This window comes from Coregonus lavaretus (genome assembly GCF_964263955.1).
Source record: "Coregonus lavaretus genome assembly, chromosome: 7".
NCBI classification, from domain to species: Eukaryota; Metazoa; Chordata; class Actinopteri; order Salmoniformes; family Salmonidae; genus Coregonus; species Coregonus lavaretus.
Genome location: NC_139994.1, coordinates 34,766,349 through 34,789,596, shown reverse-complemented (window position 1 = coordinate 34,789,596; position 23,248 = coordinate 34,766,349). Strand labels below are relative to the sequence as shown.

The following is a 23,248-nucleotide window of genomic DNA, read 5'->3' as shown; positions in this document are numbered from 1 at the left end:
AACCGATAACATAATCAAAAGTTAAAACATTTTTTAAACAGTGCAAACACAGATTTGCGGTGATGTGGGGAGCAAGAAAATACCCTCCCTTGGGCTACAAACTCGTTGCAGGTTTTGAAAATCACTTTACTTTTAATCCTACCCTGTGTTGTAACAGAAGCATTCTTTTTTACCTTTCTTCTTGTCTTTAACCACAGACCATAGATTCCAGCTGTTTTCACATACACTATATATACACAAAAGTATGTGGACACGGCAATTTTAGCCTCAACCGTTGCTGACAGGTGTATAAAATTGAGCACATAGACATGCAATCTCCATAGACAATCATTGGCCTTACTGAAGAGATCAGTGACTTTCAACGTGGCACCGTCATAGGATGCCACCTTTCCAACAAGTTAGTTCGTCAGATTTCTGCCCTGCTAGAGCTGCCCCGGTTAACTGTAAGTGCTGTTATTGTGAAGTGGAAATGTCTAGGAGCAACAACGGCTCAGCCGCGAAGTGGTATGCCACACAAGCTCACAGAACAGGACCGCTGAGTGCTGAAGCGCGTAAAAATCGCCTGTCCTCGGTTGCAACACTCACTACGGAGTTCCAAACTGCCTCTGGAAGCAACGTCAGCACAATAACTAATCTTCGGGAGCTTAATGAAAATGGCTTGCCATGGCCGAGCAGCTGCACACAAGCCTAAGATCACCATACGCAATGCCAAGCGTCGGCTGGAGTAGTGTAAAGCTCGCCGCCATTGGACTCTGGAACAGTGAAAACGTGTTCTCTGGAGTGATTAATCACGCTTCACCATCTGGCAGTCCGACGGACGAATCTGGGTTTGGCGGATGCCAGGAGAACACTACCTGCCCGAATGCATAGTGCCAACAGTAAAGTTTGGTAGAGGAGGAATAATGGTCTGGGGCTCTTTTTCATGGTTCGGGCTAGGCCCCTTAGTTTCAGTGAAGGGAAATCTTAACGCTACAGCATACAATGACATTCTACACGATTCTGTGCTTACAACTTTGTGACAACAGTTTGGGGAAGGCCCTTTCCTGTTTCAGAATGACAATGCCCCTGCGCACAAAACGAGGTCCATAACGAAATGGTTTGTTGAGATCAGTGTGGAAGAAGTTGACTGGCCTGCACAGAGCCCTGACATCAACCCCATCGAACACCTTTGGGATGAATTGGAACACCGACCGCGAGCCAGGCCTAATCGCCCAACATCAGTGTCCGACCTCACTAATGCTCGTGGCTGAATAGAAGAAAGTCCCTGCAGCAATGTTCCAACATCTAGTGGAAAGCCTTCCCAGAAGAGTGGAGGCTATTATAGCAGCAAAGGGGGGACCAACTCCATATTAATGCCCATGATTTTCGAATGAAATGTTCGACGAGCAGGTGTCCACATACTTTTGGTTATGTAGTGTATGTAGACACTGGTTTGGTGCTGGAGATGATAAAGTTGAGGTTGAGAAGTGGCGGAATTGTCCTTAAACCTACTAGTAAAATATAGCCTTGCTACACATAGTCATGGAGTTAAAATTATTAGATTGCCCGTTTTCAACATTGCTTGGCCATATCATCACATCCTCATTGCAAAGGGTCCTTGCTATCCGGGATCCTTCAGACTTCCCTACCCCCTTCATGTTGAAATGGTTAAGGTTAGGTAAGGGTTATGGTTAAGGTTTATTTAGGATAGCACTAACCCATCTCAAATGTAGCCTATTATGGTTTCAAAACATATCCGTTTGACGATTTCCGGGGAAAATATAATAAATATATTTTATGAAAAAGGGCAGAACATCTCTTTACAATATCAAATCACCTCGTGCGAGAACGTTTGATCGTCATGCGTTGTAACGATGGGTGCTGCAGGGCATTGTGAGCACAAGAGATATACATCAAAAGATATATTTCATAATAAAGAATGACCATAAGGATTGACAATGTCAACAGCTACAATAGTCCGTAAATCTTTCAGATTATGCATCCACTCACCTCCGAAGGATTCCAATAACAGTGTTCACATTATGTGGATCGAAATCCCCCCTTCGTATGTATCAACATGGTCGCCACAGTATATGCCCCACTGCTGGTTTGCCAAAAACGCAAAGATTAGAGAAATTTAAAAATTATACATCCATTCCGATTTTGGGAGATCAATTATGAATTCTGACATGTCCCAAAAATGTTCCCATTTCAAAATAATTTGCATCAACTGACTATTTGACTTGATAATAGTACTGTTGTTCTAAGCAGTGGTCAGCTATGGCTAAACTGCTAATTCTTATTCTAGTTATAGCTTAGTAGTGACCCCAACCGACGTCCTAACACATGAGAATATTGCTTACGAGAGAAATATAACAAAAATCAGAAAGTTATTATACAGACGCCAAAAGGCGGTAAATTCTTACATTGTTGCCAATTCTAGAATGACAATTTTTGGAAAAAGGCAACAAAATATCGCGCGTGCGGTAGCGACTACATATAATGTACTCATTCGTAGAAGGACAATGTTTATTTTGTAACAAGCTATGGGTCGTCCAATAATAACCTACGCTACATTGTATCAATGGTGCTCGCTAGCATGCCATCATCTGTGCTGCCTTGCTATGATAACTTGGATTCCAGCAACGTGGCCGTACTTGTGGGAAATGTATCCATCTGACAGCTTTACATAATTTGATAGTCTCCGTTTAGTTACATAAAGTTCACAAATAAGGAAATACAAACTAAACCAAATAACGGAATAACCTGTCATTTTAGCGTAGCGACTCCTGCTAGCTTTGTAGCTAAAGCTAAACTATGACGGCTAACGATGCAATATTATTCAGCTAGCAAGATAGACTATTCTAAGTCATGGCTGACTCTATATCGAAGAAGTAAAGACAAATGCAACAGCAAAACAGCTAACAATATTTAAAGAAGCAGATAGATTTAAATAAAATAGATGCAGCGCTGTGCACGTTATTAAAAAAAGACGAACTGTCAACAAAATGGCGGCTGCGTTGAATCAACAGAGACCCGAAATGGATCTCCCTCAATTTCTTATCCCTCGCCCTGTTTTTTTTCCTCACAGCAATTGGTATCCTTGATATCTCCAAACACGACTGAACTCTTCTCCAAGACAACGTTAGCTGAGCCGAGGCGTGTCGGAATGGGCCTAGGTCATTAATCGGGCCTCCATGTCTGCTAAGCCCGTATAGTCTGTCAGTACAACACGGGCATTCTCAGTCACACACAGTGAGGGAGGGGAGGAACGGGGGGGGGGGGGGGGGGGGGGGGGGGGGGGGGGGGGGGGGGCGGCGGCGGCAGTTATAAACCCCGCCTATAAAAATACATTCCTACAATTTATCTTCTTAAAATCTGATTTTAACCCTAACCTTAAATTTAGACCAAAAATATAATTGTTGTTTTCATGAATTTTTACAACAGACAATTTTGACTTTGTTATCTAGTGGGAGCCCGGGGGGAGGAGGCAGATGTCGTATGTCTCCTGTAAGTCGCTCTGGATAAGAGCGTCTGCTAAATGACTAAAATGTAAATGTAAATGTATGAAAATGTGTATGCACTCACTAACTGTAAGTCGCTCTGGATAAGAGCGTCTGCTAAATGACTAAAATGTAAATGTGTGGTATGCTACTGGACACTCACTCCAGTCGGTGTTACAAAAAATGCCCCTATCATTATCTTATTTTTGTGTTTTGATAGTGAAAGTGAAATGAAAAACTGCTGCAACAACGGCGTGGCATTGCACTACATGAACTGGCAGAAGAGGTTACACTTTCATGCTCTCTGTGTAACAGCCTATTATTATGCATAATTGACAACCTTGAACAAGAAAACGAATGTGTTTGTGTGCGATCGTGGCTATGTTTACCCACAGTGAAGGATCTAGACTCCCGTGGGAATAAAATTGAGAGGCGGGATGTCAATATGTCTGTTTAGAATTATAATCCAATCGCCTTTGTTCAAAATTCAGGAAACGTTTGTAACTCGAATTGAATTTGTCAATTTAGTTCTACCATGCAAACTCTTGCATATCATTGGTCATTGTCTTAAAATAGGCGGGAATGGTAGATAGCCCTTATGAAGTATTGGGCAAATCTATCCTGTCTATCTCTTGAATGTACAGTATGTCTGTAAATGAGTACATGAGCAGAAAGTTGGCAGAAGATCAAATGGCCAAGGATGCAGGGTTAATGTGTCTCAAATGGCACCCTATTCCCTATATGGATCCTGGTCAAAAGTAGTGCACTGTGTAGGAAATAGGGTGCCATTTGGGACACACACAGGGACATTTTGGCATTCAATGACACTGCTTTTCACTTGTGCTTTATGAATTTGACCATTTTTATTATTATTGTCAATCTTATCACCTCATTGCCAATCAGATGTATTCGTTAACAAACATATACATGTATATACACATCTATACATATATACATAACAATACATATACAGTTGAAGTCGGAAGTTTACATACATTTAGGTTGGAGTCATTAAAACTAGTTTTTCAACCACTCCACAAATTTCTTGTTAACAAACTATAGTTTTGGCTAGTCAGTTAGGACATCTACTTTGTGCATGACACAAGTAATTTTTCCAACAATTGTTTATAGACAGATTATTTCACTTATAATTCACTGTATCACAATTCCAGTGGGTCAGAAGTTTACATACACTAAGTTGACTGTGCCTTTAAACAGCTTGGAAATTTCCAGAAAATGATGTCATGGCTTTAGAAGCTTCTGATAGGCTAATTGACATAATTTGAGTCAATTGCAGGTGTACCTGTGGATGTATTTCAAGGCCTACCTTCAAACTCAGTGCCTCTTTGCTTGACATCATGGGAAAATCAAAAGAAATCAGCCAAGACCTCAGAAAAAAAATTGTAGACCTCCACAAGTCTGGTTCATCCTTGGGAGCGATTTCCAAACACCTGAAGGTACCACGTTCATCTGTACAAACAATAGTACGCAAGTATAAACACCATGGGACCATGCAGCCGTCATACCGCTCAGGAAGGAGACGCGTTCTGTCTCCTAGGGATGAACATACTTTGGTGCGAAAAGTGCAAATCAATCCCATAACAACAGCAAAGGACCTTGTGAAGATGCTGGAGGAAACAGGTACAAACTTATCTATATCCACAGTAAAACGAGTCCTATATCGACATAACCTGAAAGGCCGCTCAGCAAGGAAGAAGCCACTGCTCCAAAACCACCATAAAAAAGCCAGGCTACGGTTTGCAACTGCACATGGGGACAAAGATCGTACTCCAAATGGACAATGACCCCAAGCATACTTCCAAAGTTGTGGCAAAATGGCTTAAGGACAACAAAGTCAAGGTATTGGAGTGGCCATAACAAAGCCCTGACCTCAATCCTATAGAACATTTGTGGGCAGAACTGAAAAAGCATATGCGAGCAAGGAGGCCTACAAACCTGACTCATTTACACCAGCTCTGTCAGGAGGAATGGGCCAAAATTCACCCAATTTATTGTGGGAGGCTTATGGAAGGCTACCTGAAACGTTTGACCCAAGTTAAACAATTGAAAGGCAATGCTACCAAATACTAATTGAGTGTATGTAAACTTCTGACCCACTGGGAATGTGATGAAAGAAATAAAAGCTGAAATAAATCATTCTCTCTACTATTATAAGTGGTGATTCTAAGTGACCTAAGACAGGGATATTTTACTAGGATTAAATGTCAGGAATTGTGAAAAACTGAGTTTAAATGTATTTGGCTAATGTGTATGTAAACTTCCGACTTCAACTGTATAGGCCCATCATAATATATTAAATATTAAAAACATGTTTTTTTTGCTGTGACTTGTACTTATTATTACAAATAAAACGATAGAAAGAGGTAAAAGACTAATGCATTAGGAAAGTGCATAATGTTAGAACAGGAAGGTGGTGGATAGTTTTAAGAACACAGCATTAGGCTTTAATAGGGGACATAAAGATAGGTGGACATTATTAACGAATACTGCTCTGTGAGATTAAGAGGAAGCGGGAGACAGGGGAGAATTTCAATTGCATACTCCTCGCGTCCTCTCTCCTCGCCTCCTTCTCAAAACCCATTGGATGAGAAAGCCAGAGGTCCCACCCCTCTGATCTTCTCCTCCAATGGATTTTGAGGAGAGAGGATGCAAGTAGCAATTGAGATTCTCCCTGTGCTTGCGTTCCAATAACCTCTCCTTCCTCCAGAAGTGTACATTCGTTCACTACTCTAAGAAATGTATAGGGATCTGTGGGTGAAAACGTTGTCAGGTGAATTTTAGAAGAGAGTAGAATTTTGACAATGAGGCACAGTTTAATTGAAATCTGTCTCTTCAATAAATGCGTGGTCAGGATGACGAGGCATGAGGATAGAGGTGAGCCTCGTTCAGGAGAAAAAAAGGGAAGAAGATATGCCAGAGGGGTAGAAGAGAGGGAGACCTAAACCTCAAATAGCCTGTCTCTCCTCCTGAGGGTCTGTCCTGATGGAGGGGGGCTCTGGGGGTTCTGGTGGGGGCTGGATAGTCTGGTCGACGCCGTCAAGACTTTTACGACACACAGGACAGGTATCATGCTGTGGGAGAGATACACAAACATGTGAGACGTGACAAAACATGCTTAACATTACACGTTAAGTCTCAATACTTCTGGGCACTGTTGGCCGGTTTCCCAGACCCAGATTAAGCCTAGTACTGGACTAACAAGTGCTTTCAATGGAGATTTTCTATTGATCTTGCTTTTTAGTCCAGGATTAGGCTTAATCTGTGTCCAGCAAACCGCCCCTGTGTGTGGCACAAGGTTACCTCCAGAGCAATATAACCAAATACTCTACCTCAAGTCAGGATATGTGACCCCAATTACACACTAACTAACCTTCCTTGACAAATGAAATAGTGGTGTTGTAACCCCTATTGACCGCCAGCCAACACTCCCCCTGCTTACCAGTTCGAGCCATGGCACTATACAGTCACAGTGGAAATAATGGAGGCAGGGCAGCTGTTTGACAGACTCTCCCACGGAGTACTCCTCCCTACATACTGGACACCCCAGTCTGCTGTCTGTGAAAGAGGTACGGGGGAGGGGGGGGGGGGGGGGGGGGTTCATTAAATTGTGTACATTTTAGAATAAAGAGAGAGAACATTGACTAGTAGTGCCCACATAGGTGCCTGATCTGGGTAAAGAACATCTTAGGGGGAAAAAATGTAAGCCATCACATTTTATTTTTCAGAATGAAACAAAAATATTGTCACCATTTTGAGAATCTATTTGACAGGTGGTATACTGCACACTACTACTGAGCAAGATCCACACCCTCTACTCCCATAGATGCTGTGAGTGTTAGCCTATGGGTTTGTTGTTGCAGCTTGGTTGGAACCCACCTGTCTGTTCTTGAGAGACGCTGACTGAGGGGAGGGTTGAGATCATCTCCTTCTCTGCAGGAGGTGGACCTGTGCTCTCAAATTGACCTAACAACTAGAGGAGTGGAGGAAATTGAGAAATTAAAAAACAGAGATGGCTTTAATCATGGCAGCACGCTGAGTCACAATCTAAGATTTTGCGCCTGGTGACATCACTGACCTCTGTGATAACTGCGTCTAGACCTCCCTGACCCCAGGCATAGTCCCCTGGATTTGAATGGAGCATGCCAGACCTGAGAGTGAGTGAGTGAGTGAGTGAGAGAGAGAGAGAGAGCGAGAGATGTTTAGAATGCCTTAAAAGAGGCAAAGTAATGAAAACAATAATTATGAGGTTAAAAAAATACTTATTTACAGTGCAGCTGGTGCGACGCCTGGATTTCCATTGTTGGCAAACAGACCAGCCAAAAACTGTTGCACAATACTAAAGAAAAAGGTAAAGCAATTCAATCTTTTTTGCACACACAGTGCCTTCAGAAAGTATTCACACCCCTTCACTTTTTCCACATTTTGTGTTAAAGCCTTAACATTTAAAATTGATTACATTTAGATTTTGTGTCACTGGCCTACACACAATACCCCATAATGTCAAAGGGGAATTATGTTTTTAGAAATGTTTAGAAATGAATAAAAAATGAAAAGCTTTAATGTCTTGAATCAATAAGTATCCAACCCCTTTGTTATGGCAAGCCTAAATAAGTTCAGAAGTAAAAATGTGCTTAACAAGTCACATAATAAGTTGCATGGACTCATTCTGTGTGCAATAATAGTGTTTAACATGATTTTTTAACGACTACCTCATCTCTGGACAAATCCAACAACACATCACTGAGTACCACTATTCATATTTTCAAGCATGGTGGTGGCTGCATCATGTTATGGGTATGCTTGTCATCGGCAAGGGAGTTTTTAGGATAAAAATAAACAAAATAGAGCTAAGCACAGGCATAATCCTAGACGGAAACCTGGTTCAGTCTGCTTTCCAGCATACACTGGGAGACAAATTCACCTTTTAGCAAGACAATAACCTAAACACAAGGCCAAATATACACTGGAGTTGCTTACCAAGACAACATTTAACGTTCCTGAGTGGCCTAGTTACAGTTTTGACTTAAAATCGGCATGAAAATCTATGGCAAGATTGAAAATGGCTGTCTAGCAATGATCAACAATCAACTTGACAGAGCTTGAATAATTTTTTTAATAATAATGTGCAAATATTGTACAATCCAGGTGTGGAAAGCTCTTAGAGACTTACCCAGAAATACTCACAGCTGTAATCGACGCCAAAGGTGATTCTAACATGTATTGACAGGGGTGTGAATACTTATGTAAATTAGATATTTCTGTATTTCATTTACAATAAATTTGAAAAATGTTCTAAAAACATGTTTTCACTTTGTCATTTGGGGTATTGTGTGTAGATGGGTGAGAAAAAAACATATATTTAATCCATTTTGAATTCAGGCTGTAACACAACAAAATGTGTAATAAGTCAAGGGGTATGAATACTTTCTGAAGGCACTATAGACAGAGAATACCTATTGGAGTTTAATAACAATGTAATATCATGTAACAGAACTTTGTAATTCAGCGGTTCCCAAACTAGGGGTCGCCTGATATGAAAATGGGGTTGTGGGAATCCTGGAGAAAAAAGAAAAATACAAAAAAAAAAATGTATATCGTCTTTGTATCTCAAAATCATTGTAATGTGGATAACCTTAAAAAATCTAAATGAAAATTATTGAAATTTACCGTTGCACTTTTTATTTTTTTAACTAGGCAAGTCAGTTAAGAACACATTCTTATTTACAATGACAGCCTACCCCGGCCAAACCCGGACGACGCTTGGCCAATTGCCCTATGGGACTCCCAATCACGGCTGGATTGTGATACAGCCTGGAATCGAACCAGGGTCTGTAGTGACGCCTCTAGCACTGAGATGCAGTGCCTTAGACCGCTTCGCCACTCGGGAGCCCTTGAATCCTTCCCACGGTCAATGGCTAGGCCGGCTAAGCTATGAAACCACACACTATTGCAGAGATTTTATATATTACCGACTGCAACTGATATGGTGAAAACAATGTGTGGGGAGGCAGAAGCACAGAAACTCACATCAATACTTTTGGCAGATAACACTGAGAATATACAGCTCTGGGAAAAAAACAAAAAAACATTTGCAGTGGTCTCTTAATTTTTTCCAGAGCTGTATGCTATTGCTAGCAATCAAGAGGAATCTGACTGAACGACTCAAAAACTCCCCAACTTATGCTCTCCAAATGGACGTTAGCTGTGAGGGCCGAGATGCCCATGCATTGACTTTTGTTCGCTATACATGTCGGGGGATGCTATTCACAATGACATACTGTTATGTCTCACAATTCCCAAGCATGAAACGGCACAGGGGATGTTCAGTGAAAAACAGATTCCATGTGATCAAATGGTGGGCTTTTGCATAGACGGCGGGACGGCGGGCAGGCCTCTGCACTCTAGTTATGAAATGTCTCCCTCTGACATATGGACGCATTGTATGATACACCGAGAGCAACTGGCGGCAAAAGAGCTGAGCACAGATCTTGAAGATATAATGCAGCAGGTAGGTCTAACTTCGATTGTAAACTACCTGTGGCAACCCGTCGTTCAGGGCAGGTAGGGCAGAGCCACCTGTTTAGCGAAATTATTATTCTTATTTTTTTGTTGCCTGTTTTGCATGTTATTTTTGCATTAATACATGTCACATATCAGTTTGCAACCAATGTAAAAAAATAATAATAATAATTGAGTTAATAAAGCCGCATACAAACGTGGTCTCTTTTTTGCTTTCTTGAGTAAGGCATCTCCAAAATGCAGGTGTTTCAGCCTAGCTCAGTGCTTGCTGTGGTGGTGGGGCAGCCAGCAGGAAAATACGGAGCATAGGTGTTGGTAATGTTCTCTAGTTGCGCCGTGATGGGCTCAGTGTTCTGTCACTCATGGGGACACTACGTCACCGCCAAGTCTAAGGGTAGAGCTCGAAAATTCAAGCCCCTTGGGTGCTGCCATAGTTACATTAGAAGTGCCCATCCAAGAAGGTTCAAGGACATTGGCCACAGACAAAATGACGTCAAATCACGTTATAATCACGTAGCTTTGATTGGAATGATAATGTCAACATCATACTTTCAAAATCTTAGCTAGCAGTCATCATCATGAATCAATTCAACAATCTACTGGCAAATCCTTTTCAATCCTTGTCATATGAAGAGAAATTATAGATAAAACGTATCAGTGCTCATCGGCCATTAACATTACACAACAAGTTGGAAATCGCAAATTCAACAATGAGTGGTTTGGAAGGAATCAGAGGCAAACAGCAAGCATTGCAAAGCAATCACTAGCCTGCTATTCAGTGGAGTGGGTGTGTGGTCCAAGTCTGCGTTTAAGGGTCTCTTTTCCAAGCTTAAAAGGATAAACATTCAACATTGGCCATGCTGTCAATCCAGCATGACTTCTGCCGCGTTCAAAACAACTGGAAACTTGGAACTGGGAAATCTCAGACTTCAGTGAGTTCAGTGAGACAACTGGGAACTCTGGCAAAGAAGATTATTTTAAACGGTCATCCAACTCGGAATTCAGAGAATGCCAGACTTTGATGACAGAATTTGCCACGAAGGACCGCCGCGCCACCTTCCTGTTCAAGTGAGCACAGCACAACAAGGTGAGTCCAAAAATGTATTGCATGCTGCTGCATAAATGATGTAATATGCCAGGGAGATATGTATACTGTAGCTATGGAAAGTAATACTAAATGTATGTTGTGTAGTAAGCTGTTAGTAGCCCATGTGCCTCACCCTAATAATTTGCTCCCTTTCCCCCTCATAATTTAGCCTACTGTTCTGACTTGGTGGTGCACATTTAGCCTATAGCCTGTTTTAGATAGCCAGGTATAGCAATGGTAAAGTGTTGGGACTCTGCTGTTGGGACAGCTTTCTGTAGGCCCTAACAGTTTGTGGGCACCGTTTGTCACCGTTATAGTGCAATGAATGTATTGTTTAGTGTTGTGTAGTGGCTTTGCTGGCATGCATCTAAAACATTTTTTTTAAAGTTTGCCCCACCAAGATTTACATGCTAAAATCACCACTGTAAACTACATCAAACCACATCCACTGCGTGCATGCCTGTTTGCAAAACTATGTGGAGATATGGGATCAGAGGATGACAATATTCTATTTCAATACCGAGGCTTGATGGTTATCGAGGGGGAGTGTTGGAAAGACTTGACTTTCTGTGTAATGAAAAGGAAATGTGTCTCCTTGCCTATGCAACTGACATATTTTGGAAGCTGAACGAACTGAACGCAAGCATGCAGGGGAAATACAAAAACATTCTACAGATGAGTGACTGAATCAGTGGATTCAGAAGAAATAATTATTATTGGAGAGAGAGTCTTTCAAAAGAAACCATGCCCCCTTCCCTCGACTGTGCATGTTTCTAAACAGAAAACAGCATCAGTAAGTGTCCCACACGAGTGATGACTGCTCACCTCCAACGCTTGGAAGAGCACTTTGGGAACTATTTCCCAATCCATTTGACTGTGATCCTGGCTCAGTTGACATGCCGGTAAGTGAAATTGAGCTGTCATGTGACCGAATGCCTTCACGGGTCACTATGGAGGAGTTTTGGTTCCAGACTTAAAGGGAATACCCTGCCGTCTCCCTCTGAGCATTAATGCCGTGTTCAAAACAATTGGGAACTCGGAAATCTCCGACTTCCGAGCGTTCAAGACAACTGGGAACTCTGGAAAAAAATGAGCTCCGACAAAGAAAATTATTTTAAACAGTAATCCAACTCGGGAACTCGGGCCTCTTTCCGACCTGAAGATCACTGACGTCATGATTTGACCTCGTATTTTTCAGAGTTTCCAGTTCTGTTGAAAGCATCATAAAACTTGTGGTACCCTTCGCCAGCTCATATCTATGTGAAGCTGGATTCAGTACTCTCGTCTGCATTAAAACCAAATATCGATCCAGGTTGGATGTGACTGCAGAGATGATGTGTGCACTGTCAACATGCATCAAGCACACCCATCTCATTAAGGGTGGTGAGATAAGATACATTATGTCAGACTAATTTTCAATTGACTGTCATAGCCCCACATTAAAAGTATGTGACAGTGAGTTAAGAAGACAATCAGAAATACTGTTCGAATGTTTTTCAATTGACTGCCATAGCCCCAAATTAAAAAACATTGGCTGTTAATTACATACTTATTTTTCACATGATTGGGGTCGTGAGAATTTTCTGATATCAAAATGGGGTCGTGGGCCAAATAAGTTTGGGAACCCCTGAAGTAATTACAGTGTAGTAATAACTTTTAGGACCAAATAGTATAATAGTGATTGAAATACATTATATTGCTGTTAATATGTGATAAATATGTGGTCCTCTGTAGCTCAATTGGTAGAGCATGGCGCTTGTAACGCCAGGGTAGTGGGTTCGATCCCCGGGACCACCCATACGTAAAAATGTATGCACACATGACTGTAAGTCGCTTTGGATAAAAGTGTCTGCTAAATGGCATATTATTATAATTATAAACTGATGGGAAAGATTACATTTTGGACAACTTTGATTATATAACACCATTCGTGTAATCGTGTTTTTATACAACAGTACAAGGACTCAATATCAATACAGACTCTTGAGTAGAGTGAGAATAGCTTCCTAAAAACTGGCATGGAAAGGAAGATTACTGTGCAAAATCAGCGGTCGTTGCCACTAAGGTGGCTTTAGGTCCAACTGAAATAAAAGCCATCAGCTATACCTGCCTGGCACTTGTAGCATGGGGCAAAACCATGATAGAGAGTGAGTGGATAAAGATAATAACGTTACACCGTAGACAGATCAAGATCAGTGATGGGCATCTCCACTAACCCCTCCACTGCTGGCGCACGGGACTGTCGCCTCCCCTGGCTAGGCGGGCGAGAGGGGCGTTCCGGTTCCGGCTCCAAAGGCTCTGTGCCTCCCACAGGGTCCACAGAAGGGCCCTCCAGCTCTTCCTCCACTGCATCACTGGCTGTGGCAGCCTGTAGAAGGCTCTGGTCAGACTCAGAGGCGGAGGGGTCCGAGAGAAGGGCAGAGCGTTCCATAAACAGCAGCTGCCACAGCTTGGAGGAAGGAGAGCAGACCAGTAAATTCAGATTAAAGTTTGAGACTGGGAAAAGGATAGAAAAAGACAAAGAGAACTTGGGAGGACATACAGGTACCTCTGAAAAGAGTGTGCCTGCATCATCATTGACCTCTGCAGTGCTGCTGTTCTCCAAGAGACTGAAGGACAAAGACAAAATGTATATCATAAACGTAGTTATTTAATTTATTGTAAATTAACACATTAAGAGAAATGCAAATACAATATTTTTTAATTGAAACATGTATTTTAATTGAATATATCTAATGTATATTATATCAGATGTATCAGCAACTGCACATAATACTATACCTAAAATACTCCAGCTATGATATTGCAATTCCAGTATAGGCCCACTATAAGCAGAAAAGCATGCAAACAAACAGCACAGATTTAAACATCTTACCTGGAGTCTTCTGTCAACTCCTCAATGAAATCGGACTCACACCTGGGGCACGTGAATTCCTTGAGGAAAGTAAATAAATGTATATTTCAAATCATGATGACATAACATGAAAATACAAAGGAACACACTTGCCGCAGTATCAAGTCCCCTAACTTCAAGATGCGCGTTAATGTCAATGTAAAAAAAAAAAAAGCTGCTCGTCAAACGCGCTGGTGCGCCTGGTGGTGTGCGGACAAGGGACACCCTGCCACAGCACCCATCCCCTTTTTATGCATATGCCGCGTTCATATGCTAGTCGGAACTAGGAAACTCTGATATTTCCCACTTGCTAACTGGTTGTAGTAGGCTACACGTTCCGCGTTCAACCAGTACCAAGTCGATAGTTTTACGTGTTTCCTAGTTCCCACTAGCACTTGAATGGGGCAATAATGTTTGTCACGTGCAGTTGGCGACACCGTAGTGCTTCTAAATATGGCAAAGACGCAAACTCGAAAACTTGGTTCACCAGATTTCTTCGCAACAACGAATCTAACGGCGCGCTCTCCATGCAATGACACTTATAACGTCTTATTCTAATAACGACAATATTCTATTCTATCAGTCACATTCAGTTTCAGATTAAAATGTTTGTATATTTTCTTATAACGAATTTCGGAAGGCGTAGCTACCTAGCCCTACTACTGATTAAAAAAAACGTCGGTCCAGAACCGGACGGGAAAGGAAGGAAGAAAGGCACTTGAGCCAACTCACCGGGAGTTTAGGGTCGATTTCACCTTTACAGCAGTGACAGAAAAAACGGTGTTGTGGTGCCGCCGTTGCCTCCGCCATCTTCACGGTAGCATACAGTCAATGACGTCGGTATGGTAGCTCAAGCCAACGGAAGGCGTAGGGGCGTTTGTCTAAAGGGTAATGTAAGTCCATAGGCTATAGGCTACTTTTGACTTTAAATAAGAAAAACATTTATTCAAGATATGTTCCCGATTTTAAAATAACTTATTTGCTAGTGAACAAATTGTTCTTATTGCTCTAATCATAATTCACCGAGGTTATAAATGCATTACTACTCCAATTTCAACCAAGCGCTGCTGTTAGAAGATCGCTGCAGTAATATAACATAGCAACACTTAGTTGAAATTGGAGTAGTAGCCTATACATAGGACTAGGATTCCCTGTCAAAATGTACATGACTAATGTAACAAGTAAATAGCACAATAGGCTTAGTGCCTTACTGTGTAAACTGAACCGATTTCAGTTGTTGCACAAATGACCAAAAGGCTGAATCTATAAATAAATAGTTGAAGCAAAATCTGCAATTGTAACAATGAGACTAACCAAAACAACAGAATATACTGGTAATCTAAAAACTGGTTTTACTGGTCACAGATTAAGCCTAGTAGTCCTGGCCTAAAAAACTATTTAAATGGAGATTGTCCATTGAGCATGCTCTTTAGTCCAGTATTAGGCATCAGGTAAACTGTTGTATTAAACACACAAATTACAGTAATAACAGAAGCATGCTAAAGTGATGACTAAAAGGACAGCAAGAATTGCATCATGGATGTAGTTTCCCAGGAGTCTCCCGAGTGGCGCAGTGGTCTAAGGCACTGCATCGCAGCTAGCTGTGCCACTAGAGATCCTGGTTCGCATCCAGGCTCTGTCGTAGCCGGCCGCGACCGGGAGACCCATGCGACGGCGCACAATTGGCCCAGCGTCGTCCAGGGTAGGGAATGGCCGGCAGGGATGTAGCTCAGTTGGTAGAGCATGGCGTTTGCAACGCCAGGGTTGTGGGTTCGATTCCCACGGGGGGCCAGTATGAAAAAAATATATTTAAAAAATAATGAATGCACTCACTAACTGTAAGTCGCTCTGGATAAGAGCGTCTGCTAAATGACTAATTTTTTTATTTTTTTTATGTAAATGATCTATAGGAAAGACTACAGTACGTTTTACGTTTACGTTTTTACGTTTTAGTCATTTAGCAGACGCTCTTATCCAGAGCGACTTACAGTTAAGTGAGTGCATACATTTTCATACTGCCCCCCCCCCCCCCCGTGGGAAACGAACCCACAACCCTGGCGCTGCAAGCTCCACGCTCTACCAACTGAGCTACAGGGGACATAATGTTCAAAATGCCTGTATCGCAAGAATCAAGTTGTTTTTAATTAGCATTTGACTTTTTGGTCTTCACCACACTGACACCAGGCCTCTCACCCTGCCACTCACAGATGAAAGATCACTTCTTCCTCTGACAAGCAGTTTCAACTCATTATTTGCATCTAAGGTTTGGTCCAACCAAGGTTATTATAGTAAACTAAAACTAAAATCATAAAAACCAATTTAGTAAACAGAAATAAAATTAACAAATAGTTGAAAAACTAAAGACTATCGTCGACTCCAAACCGAAATAAAATAAAAACCATGAATTATGTTCAGCTTTAGTTTCTTTCCTTCAATTTTGGGCAAAGATTTGAATGGAGTTTAAGCTTTTTCCCCCCCCCCGAATGGGGTTTTCAAGCTTCTGAATCTGGCACGTTGAGATTGACTTGAATTTAAAAGAACGTAGACTCAGCGAGATGACGTTGCCACGAGCAGCAAGTCGAGTTCCCCTGCTCAGATGTTGCATGCATCAACCAACAGTACATCTTATTCAGTCCAGTGAAGAGGTCATTGTCAGAAACGGTACATTGTATACAAAGCTGAATAACATGCTTTGTCTATATTAGTTTTATAAGTAATAGGCCTACAATATTTTAGGTTAGGCTACTGACATGACTAATGATACTCTATTGGTGAGGTGACCAAAGGGAGGTTGAAAATATGGAGCATATCAACTGATTTTATTAAAACCAAAAAAGAACAACAATGACGATCATGACAACCACATACAGCATCAACATAACATAATAATAGCAATAATATTACAACCCAAAACAAAGTGTTTTTCTCATTTAAAGTTATAATTTTGGCAAAGATAGTGTGTAAATAGGTAGGCATTCTCATTTGGGATATCAAAACAAATGACTTGTTAGTGCTCACTTTAGCAAACATGATAGCATCGGCAACAGATAATTGAACCGTTCAGCTGTTAATTTAGTGTTAAATATGCAGCATCACTTCAGTGCATCCATCACAAACTCAAGTCCCACCCCTTTCCAGAACTTTCACTTACTTTAATGTAACAATTCAACAAAACACCCAAATCTTGCATACTTATTTTGTACTGTACACCCTCATACATACCTACCCCTCTCTCCCTACCAGCTCCCTTGCCCTACTTGCCTGCCTTCCCTCTATCGAGACACCCCAGTAAAGGCCCCCTGGGCGGCAGAAGCAGTGGCGTTGGCAGCTGCCTGGCGAACAGCCTGATTGGACATCACTCCAGTGGCAAACTCAGCCTGAGCCTTCACGAAGCTGGCACCGGTCTGCCTGTACAGAGAGTGGACCTGGAGGGGAGAGGAAGAAGGCTTTGATACATGATACATATGGGCAACTCCACGATAACAGAGTGATGCCGAGACTCCGTTTTTCATTTTAAATTGTAGCTCAAACAAAAACCAATGATTGCAAAGTTAAACAAACTATGGCACTCTATGCACAAGGACTACTTTTAACAATTTCCACAGCAAACTTCACAAAAACACAAGAACAGTGCAGAATGACGGCACAAACCATCATTCTGATACCAAATGTTGCATCTGCACTGTTTTTTATTCAGTGGAAATTGATAAAAAGTAGTCCTAGTGCATAGAGTTCCATAGTTTGTTTAACTTTGCAATCATTGGTTTTTGTTTGACCTACAATTTAAAGTGAAGAATCTGAGTCGCAGTATCACTCTGTTACCATGGAATTGCTCATATCTCAACACCATACTCGCTACCAATCTGAAAACAATACAGTAAATAATACTAATAATTACTCTCTAATAATTACTCTAATTTCTGTGGACGATTCTAAATGTTAATTGACATACTGGTTCAAGATGAAAAAGATTTGAGAAGCTGAGTGTTTATGTTGTTGCCTTTTTACCCTCATCCTATTCCTTCCTCCCCCATGTTGTACTTCATTCCAAACCATTGTCTACCTACTGTAATTACTCCACAATGTCCTGATTTGCCCTAGCATACAATACCCTTTAGCCTGGTTAAACTAGGCTAAATTCCCCTCCCTCCTATGCCTTCATTTCAGGTTTACCCTTTTGAGCATGACAACCCCCATGGCAGCCTGGGCAGTAAATAGGATGGCATTGAGCATCATGATCACACCAACAGGCACACTAGTCTTCAGAGCAGCCAGACTCACAATCCAGCCGCTGAGTGGAACAGGGATCGGGAGGGAAGGAGAGAGAGAGAGAGACAGAGGGGGAGTGTGACGAAGGATAGGTGTGTGAGGAATGTACTTTATAGGAGATTTAATAGTGTAAAAGTAACGTAAATCTATGATAGTAATTGTAACAGTCATAAGATAGTCCTTGACAATGGTTGGCTTGTTTGTGGCACGTACCTGAAACCCCATCCAGGAATGCCAATGGTCATGATAACATAGACAATCACTTGGACGAAAAAAATGAAGAAGAAGGTGAAGAAGTTGAAGGAGCTGTCACTCCTGAAACGAAAAATGCATTCATCGGTTCATTGTAACCTGATATAAACAGAAGAAATCTAAATAGAGCATGTCCGTTTTGTAATGACAAGCCCCTAAACTCGAATTGTGCAATAGTACACACCTGAAGGCTTTGTACACAGGCCTGTACCAACAGACAAAGGAGCAGGGGGTGAAGAGGAGGACCCAGAGGATGGCCAGGCCCAGCCCAACACCACCAGAAGAGTCCACACAGAACAGACTCAGGCAGGAAATTAAGTTAAACGCCAGTGCGCAGGCAGTGACTGAAAGAGGGGGAGAGAAAGAAGACAAAAGGAAGAGCGTAGGATGGGTGAAGTGATGAGGAAGAGCAAGGGAGTGAGCGAAGGGAGTGAATGAGAGCATGAAAAGTGAGGGGAAGAAAGGGAATAAAGAGTAGATAAAGGGGGTAAAGAGAAAGGAGATAATAGAGGTTATAGAGATGCAGACCAGAGATGGAGGGATGGATAGGTATGTAGGCAAAATAAGAAGAGAAAGGTAAATTGGTGTAAATTAATTTGAGAAATCTCTACGTTTCAACAGTGTCATTAACTATTAGGTAACATTCTTAACAAACTGCTAAACATTTTCGTTAATCATTTAATCTGAGCATTACTACCATCATTCTTTCATGAAATTGTTCCTTGTTACAGATGACTTCACCAGACAGGCAGAAGACAGCCAGGCACAGACGGGGAAACTCACACATCCAGTAGTAATACATGATGGAGACAGTGCGTTGGAAGCTCTGGCTGATCTCCATGTTGATGTCTTGGTAGAAGCATGGTCCCACAGGGCAGAAAGTGGGCAGGGGAGGCCAGTTATTCTGACGAGCTGACAGAGAGATGAGGCAGTTAGGAACCAGTGTAAGGTAATCCTACCATCTCCGATCCTCCCTTCATTAACACAACCCCCCCCCCCCCCCTCCATCATTTCATATCAGACTATCATCACCACCACCACCCCACTCTCTTACTGGCTCCAGGGCCGAGGGCGTGAGAGTTCAGCTCCCTCTCCCTCCTCTCCAGCTCACGGGCTTTCTTCTCCAGCTCTTCCTGCTTCCTCAGGAGCTCTGCTGTGGTGGCGTTGACCGCTGTCTGCGAAAAGGACAACATCAGGCTTTAATGCAGAGCTGAATATAGCTCCATATACCTTAGTAGATACAGTAGATGAACTTGGTTTATTAGAAATGAGTCTGATAAGTTCAGGTGCTCCATGTCAAGCTAGTAAATAAACATGGGGCAATTGAATTATCACACACAGAGATATGTGTTGCTTGTCTATGAGTATTATTTCTAGCTGTATAGGGTTTGTTCTATAACCTGCACAGGTGACTCCTGACAATTGTGTAATACATATAGAACAAGTACCTGGGGGGTGAAGGAGGTGCCATAGTTGCGGGGCTCTGTAGGCGTAATCCTGCTGGGTGGGGTTGTTGCAGGAACAGGTTGGGGGGCAGATGGGGAGGTGGCTGCATAGGCTGGTGGTGGGGGCTAGAGAGTGCATGACAATAATCAACCTATATCATTACCAATAACGTTTATAATGATCACAAACAAAGTGGCTATCCTGGCATGTTACCATGTCCAATTGCTTGGAATGTAGTGGCATTCCTGCTACTCTGCCAAAGCACATACTGCATATTATACTGAATCTCCAAAGCATTCATATTCTGAAAAACACATCTCTTACCCCATTTTTATTGTCAAATGGGTTGTAAAGATCCAGCGTGGCATACTCAGTGTTGCTGCTGTGTTGGGTCACTGCAGGGTCCTGACATAGACAAGATAAACATCACCAACAGAACATCATAAAAGCAATCACTCTTGGGCTACGTCATAGAGATCCTCTTAAATTACTATTAATAAACTCAGCAAAAAAAAAGAAACATCCTCTCACTGTCAACTGCATTTATTTTCAACAAACTTAACATGTGTAAATATTTGTATGAACATAAGATTCAACAACTGAGACATAAACTGAACAAGTTCCACAGACATGTGACTAACAGAAATGCAATAATGTGTCCATGAACAAAGGGGGGGTCAAAATCAGAAGTCTGTTTCTGGTGTGGCCACCAGTTGCATTAAGTACTGCAGTGCATCTCCTCCTCATGGACTGCACCAGATGTGCCAGTTCTTGCTGTGAGATGTTACCCCACTCTTCCACCAAGGCACCTGCAAGTTCCCGGACATTTCTGGGGGGAATGGCCCTAGCCCTCACCCTCCGATCCAACAGGTCCCAGACGTGCTCAATGGGATTGAGATCCGGGCTCTTGATTGGCCATGGCAGACCACTGACATTCCTGTCTTGCAGGAAATCACACACAGAACGAGCAGTATGGCTGGTGGCATTGTCATGCTGGAGGGTCATGTCAGGATGAGCCTGCAGGAAGGGTACCACATGAGTGAGGAGGATGTCTTCCCTGTAACGCACCGCGTTGAGATTGCCTGCAATGACAACAAGCTCAGTCCGATGATGCTGTGACACACGGCCCCAGACCATGACGGACCCTCCACCTCCAAATTGATCCCGCTCCAGAGTATAGGCATCGGTGTAACGCTCATTCCTTCTACGATAAACGCAAATCCGACCATCACCCCTGGTGAGACAAAACCGTGACTCGTCAGTGAAGAGCATTTTTTGCCAGTCCTGTCTGGTCCAGTGACGGTGGGTTTGTGCCCATAGGCGACGTTGTTGCCGGTGATGTCTGGTGAGGACCTGCCTTACAACAGGCCTACAAGCCCTCAGTCCAGCCTCTCTCAGCCTATTGCGGACAGTCTGAGCACTGATGGAGGGATTGTGCGTTCCTGGTGTAACTCTGGCAGTTGTTGTTGCCATCCTGTACCTGTCCCGCAAGTGTGATGTTCGGATGTACCGATCCTGTGCAGGTGTTGTTACACGTGGTCTGCCACTGCTAGGACGATCAGCTGTCCGTTCTGTCTCCCTGTAGCGCTGTCTTAGACGTCTCACAGTACGGACATTGCAATTTATTGCCCTGGCCACATCTGCAGTCTTCATGCCTCCTTGCAGCATGCCTAAGGCACGTTCACGACCCTGGGCATCTTTCTTTTGTTGTTTTTCAGAGTCAGTAGAAAGGCCTCTTTAGTGTCCTAAGTTTTCATAACTGTGACCTTAATTGCCTACCGTCTGTAAGCGGTTAGTGTCTTAACGACCGTTGAATAAGCATGGGAAACAGTGTTTAAACCCTTTACAATGAAGATCTGTGAAGTTATTTTGATTTTTGCAAATTATCTTTGAATGACAGGGTCCTGAAAAAGGGATGTTTCTTTTTTTGCTGAGTTTATATAATCCTATTAAATTATTGTAATTGCTCATTCTATGAGTTACGTCCTAAATGGCACCCTATTCCCTATATGGTTCAGTACTTTGGACTGTAGATTCAAATATATATAGTGCCCTTTGTAGGGAATATGGGCCCATTTGGGACTTAACATTGATCCCATAAGTATCAATATGGCAGCTTTCATTCAATGAGCCCTTTGGAACATGTTTTAATGTACAACTACTAGATATATTCTTAGAATAGCCTGGGTTAGAGCAGGGAGAGAGTAGCATCACATGTCATAAGTAACAGCACGTCTGCTATTACGCTAGTGCAACAGGCAAAACATCAAACACCTTTTTCATCAACATTGTAGCTAAATAAATAAAATAACAGTAGCTAAATATTTGCCGTTTGCATTTCATATCACCTGGAATGGGTTGTGGTCGTCGCCTGGTTCAGGAAAACTTGTGTATTTTGACATTTTTTACAGCAATTGTGTATGCCCTACTCCGTTCAAATAGAAAACCTATCTACTGACACTACGCTAACAGTTAGCTAGCTAGCCAACAACCTGTTTCACGTTATTTGAGGCTATACAGCTGGCTATATTCTGCTGACTTGGTTAGCTAGCTAACTAGCTAGTAGTAGCAAGCTACAGCAGCTCCCTAGCTTAAAAACAAAACAAAAAAACAGTTAAGATATCGTATCGAGATAGTCATCGTCTAACTAACCGGTTATTAATAGATTTTTGTTGAAGATTTATTGCCAAATATAACACAACTGTAACCTAACTAGCAAACTAACAACATAGCTAGATAACGTTAGCTAGCCAGGACAGCTATCTGTTATCGACCGAAGACGTTGCCGCAATCTGTCAAGATATTGCCGAAATGTGCATCTATTGATTTAATTGACTTGGCTAGCTATATCCTTATATATTAGTTAACGCCGTTTCTCCTTCAATCGTATTTCTTTTGGCAGATTCCCTTTGTTATTGCCTGCAAAAATTGGCCACTGCACACACAAACGTGATCCAGGAAGTAATATCATGTGACCATGGCGACAGAAGAAGCACGTGCGCAGTGAGGGGGGCGTATGCTTTTGTGCGTGGCCAAAGTCAATCATATCCAACTAATTTTCGAACGCTTTTAAAACACAGAAGCCAAACGCGTAATATCATAATTCATATGCGCGCCACTAGAAGTCCCTACATTAGCATGTTTCTGTTGGCTGATATACAGCGCATTGGGAAAATATTCAGACCCCTTACAAAAAAAGATTGCCGTTTTGAAACTGCAGTAAAAGTGCAGCAACTGCAGTCGACTGTGGTATTTTGGACGCAGTAATTGCAGAATAAC

At 42.2% G+C, this 23,248-nt stretch overlaps 2 protein-coding genes across 4 annotated transcripts; both read right to left on the bottom strand.

Moving 5' to 3' along the window:
• Positions 1-5,822: 5,822 nt before the first annotated feature.
• Positions 5,823-14,872, bottom strand: rnf115b (ring finger protein 115b). Of its 2 annotated transcripts, none has more exons than XM_084165324.1 (9): positions 14,735-14,872; positions 13,985-14,043; positions 13,652-13,718; positions 13,326-13,558; positions 7,771-7,839; positions 7,579-7,651; positions 7,380-7,473; positions 6,943-7,058; positions 5,823-6,574 (listed from the first exon to the last, which is right to left on the bottom strand). In XM_084165324.1, exons 1-9 carry the CDS (start codon positions 14,810-14,812, stop codon positions 6,449-6,451), a joined length of 915 nt encoding a protein of 304 aa, XP_084021450.1. In that variant the 5' UTR covers positions 14,813-14,872; the 3' UTR covers positions 5,823-6,448. The 2 variants fall into 2 exon arrangements, with proteins under 2 accessions (XP_084021450.1, XP_084021451.1); XM_084165325.1 differs by having other exon boundaries at positions 13,658-13,718.
• Positions 14,873-16,804: 1,932 nt separating this feature from the next.
• scamp3 (secretory carrier membrane protein 3) lies at positions 16,805-22,940 on the bottom strand. 2 transcript variants are annotated; one of them, XM_084165942.1, is made up of 9 exons: positions 22,318-22,940; positions 20,294-20,374; positions 19,972-20,094; positions 19,578-19,698; positions 19,307-19,435; positions 18,708-18,867; positions 18,485-18,586; positions 18,176-18,293; positions 16,805-17,427 (listed from the first exon to the last, which is right to left on the bottom strand). In XM_084165942.1, exons 1-9 carry the CDS (start codon positions 22,369-22,371, stop codon positions 17,275-17,277), a joined length of 1,041 nt encoding a protein of 346 aa, XP_084022068.1. In that variant the 5' UTR covers positions 22,372-22,940; the 3' UTR covers positions 16,805-17,274. The 2 variants fall into 2 exon arrangements, with proteins under 2 accessions (XP_084022068.1, XP_084022069.1); XM_084165943.1 differs by having other exon boundaries at positions 17,193-17,427; positions 18,284-18,293; positions 22,318-22,914.
• Between the last annotated feature and the right edge of the window lie 308 nt (positions 22,941-23,248).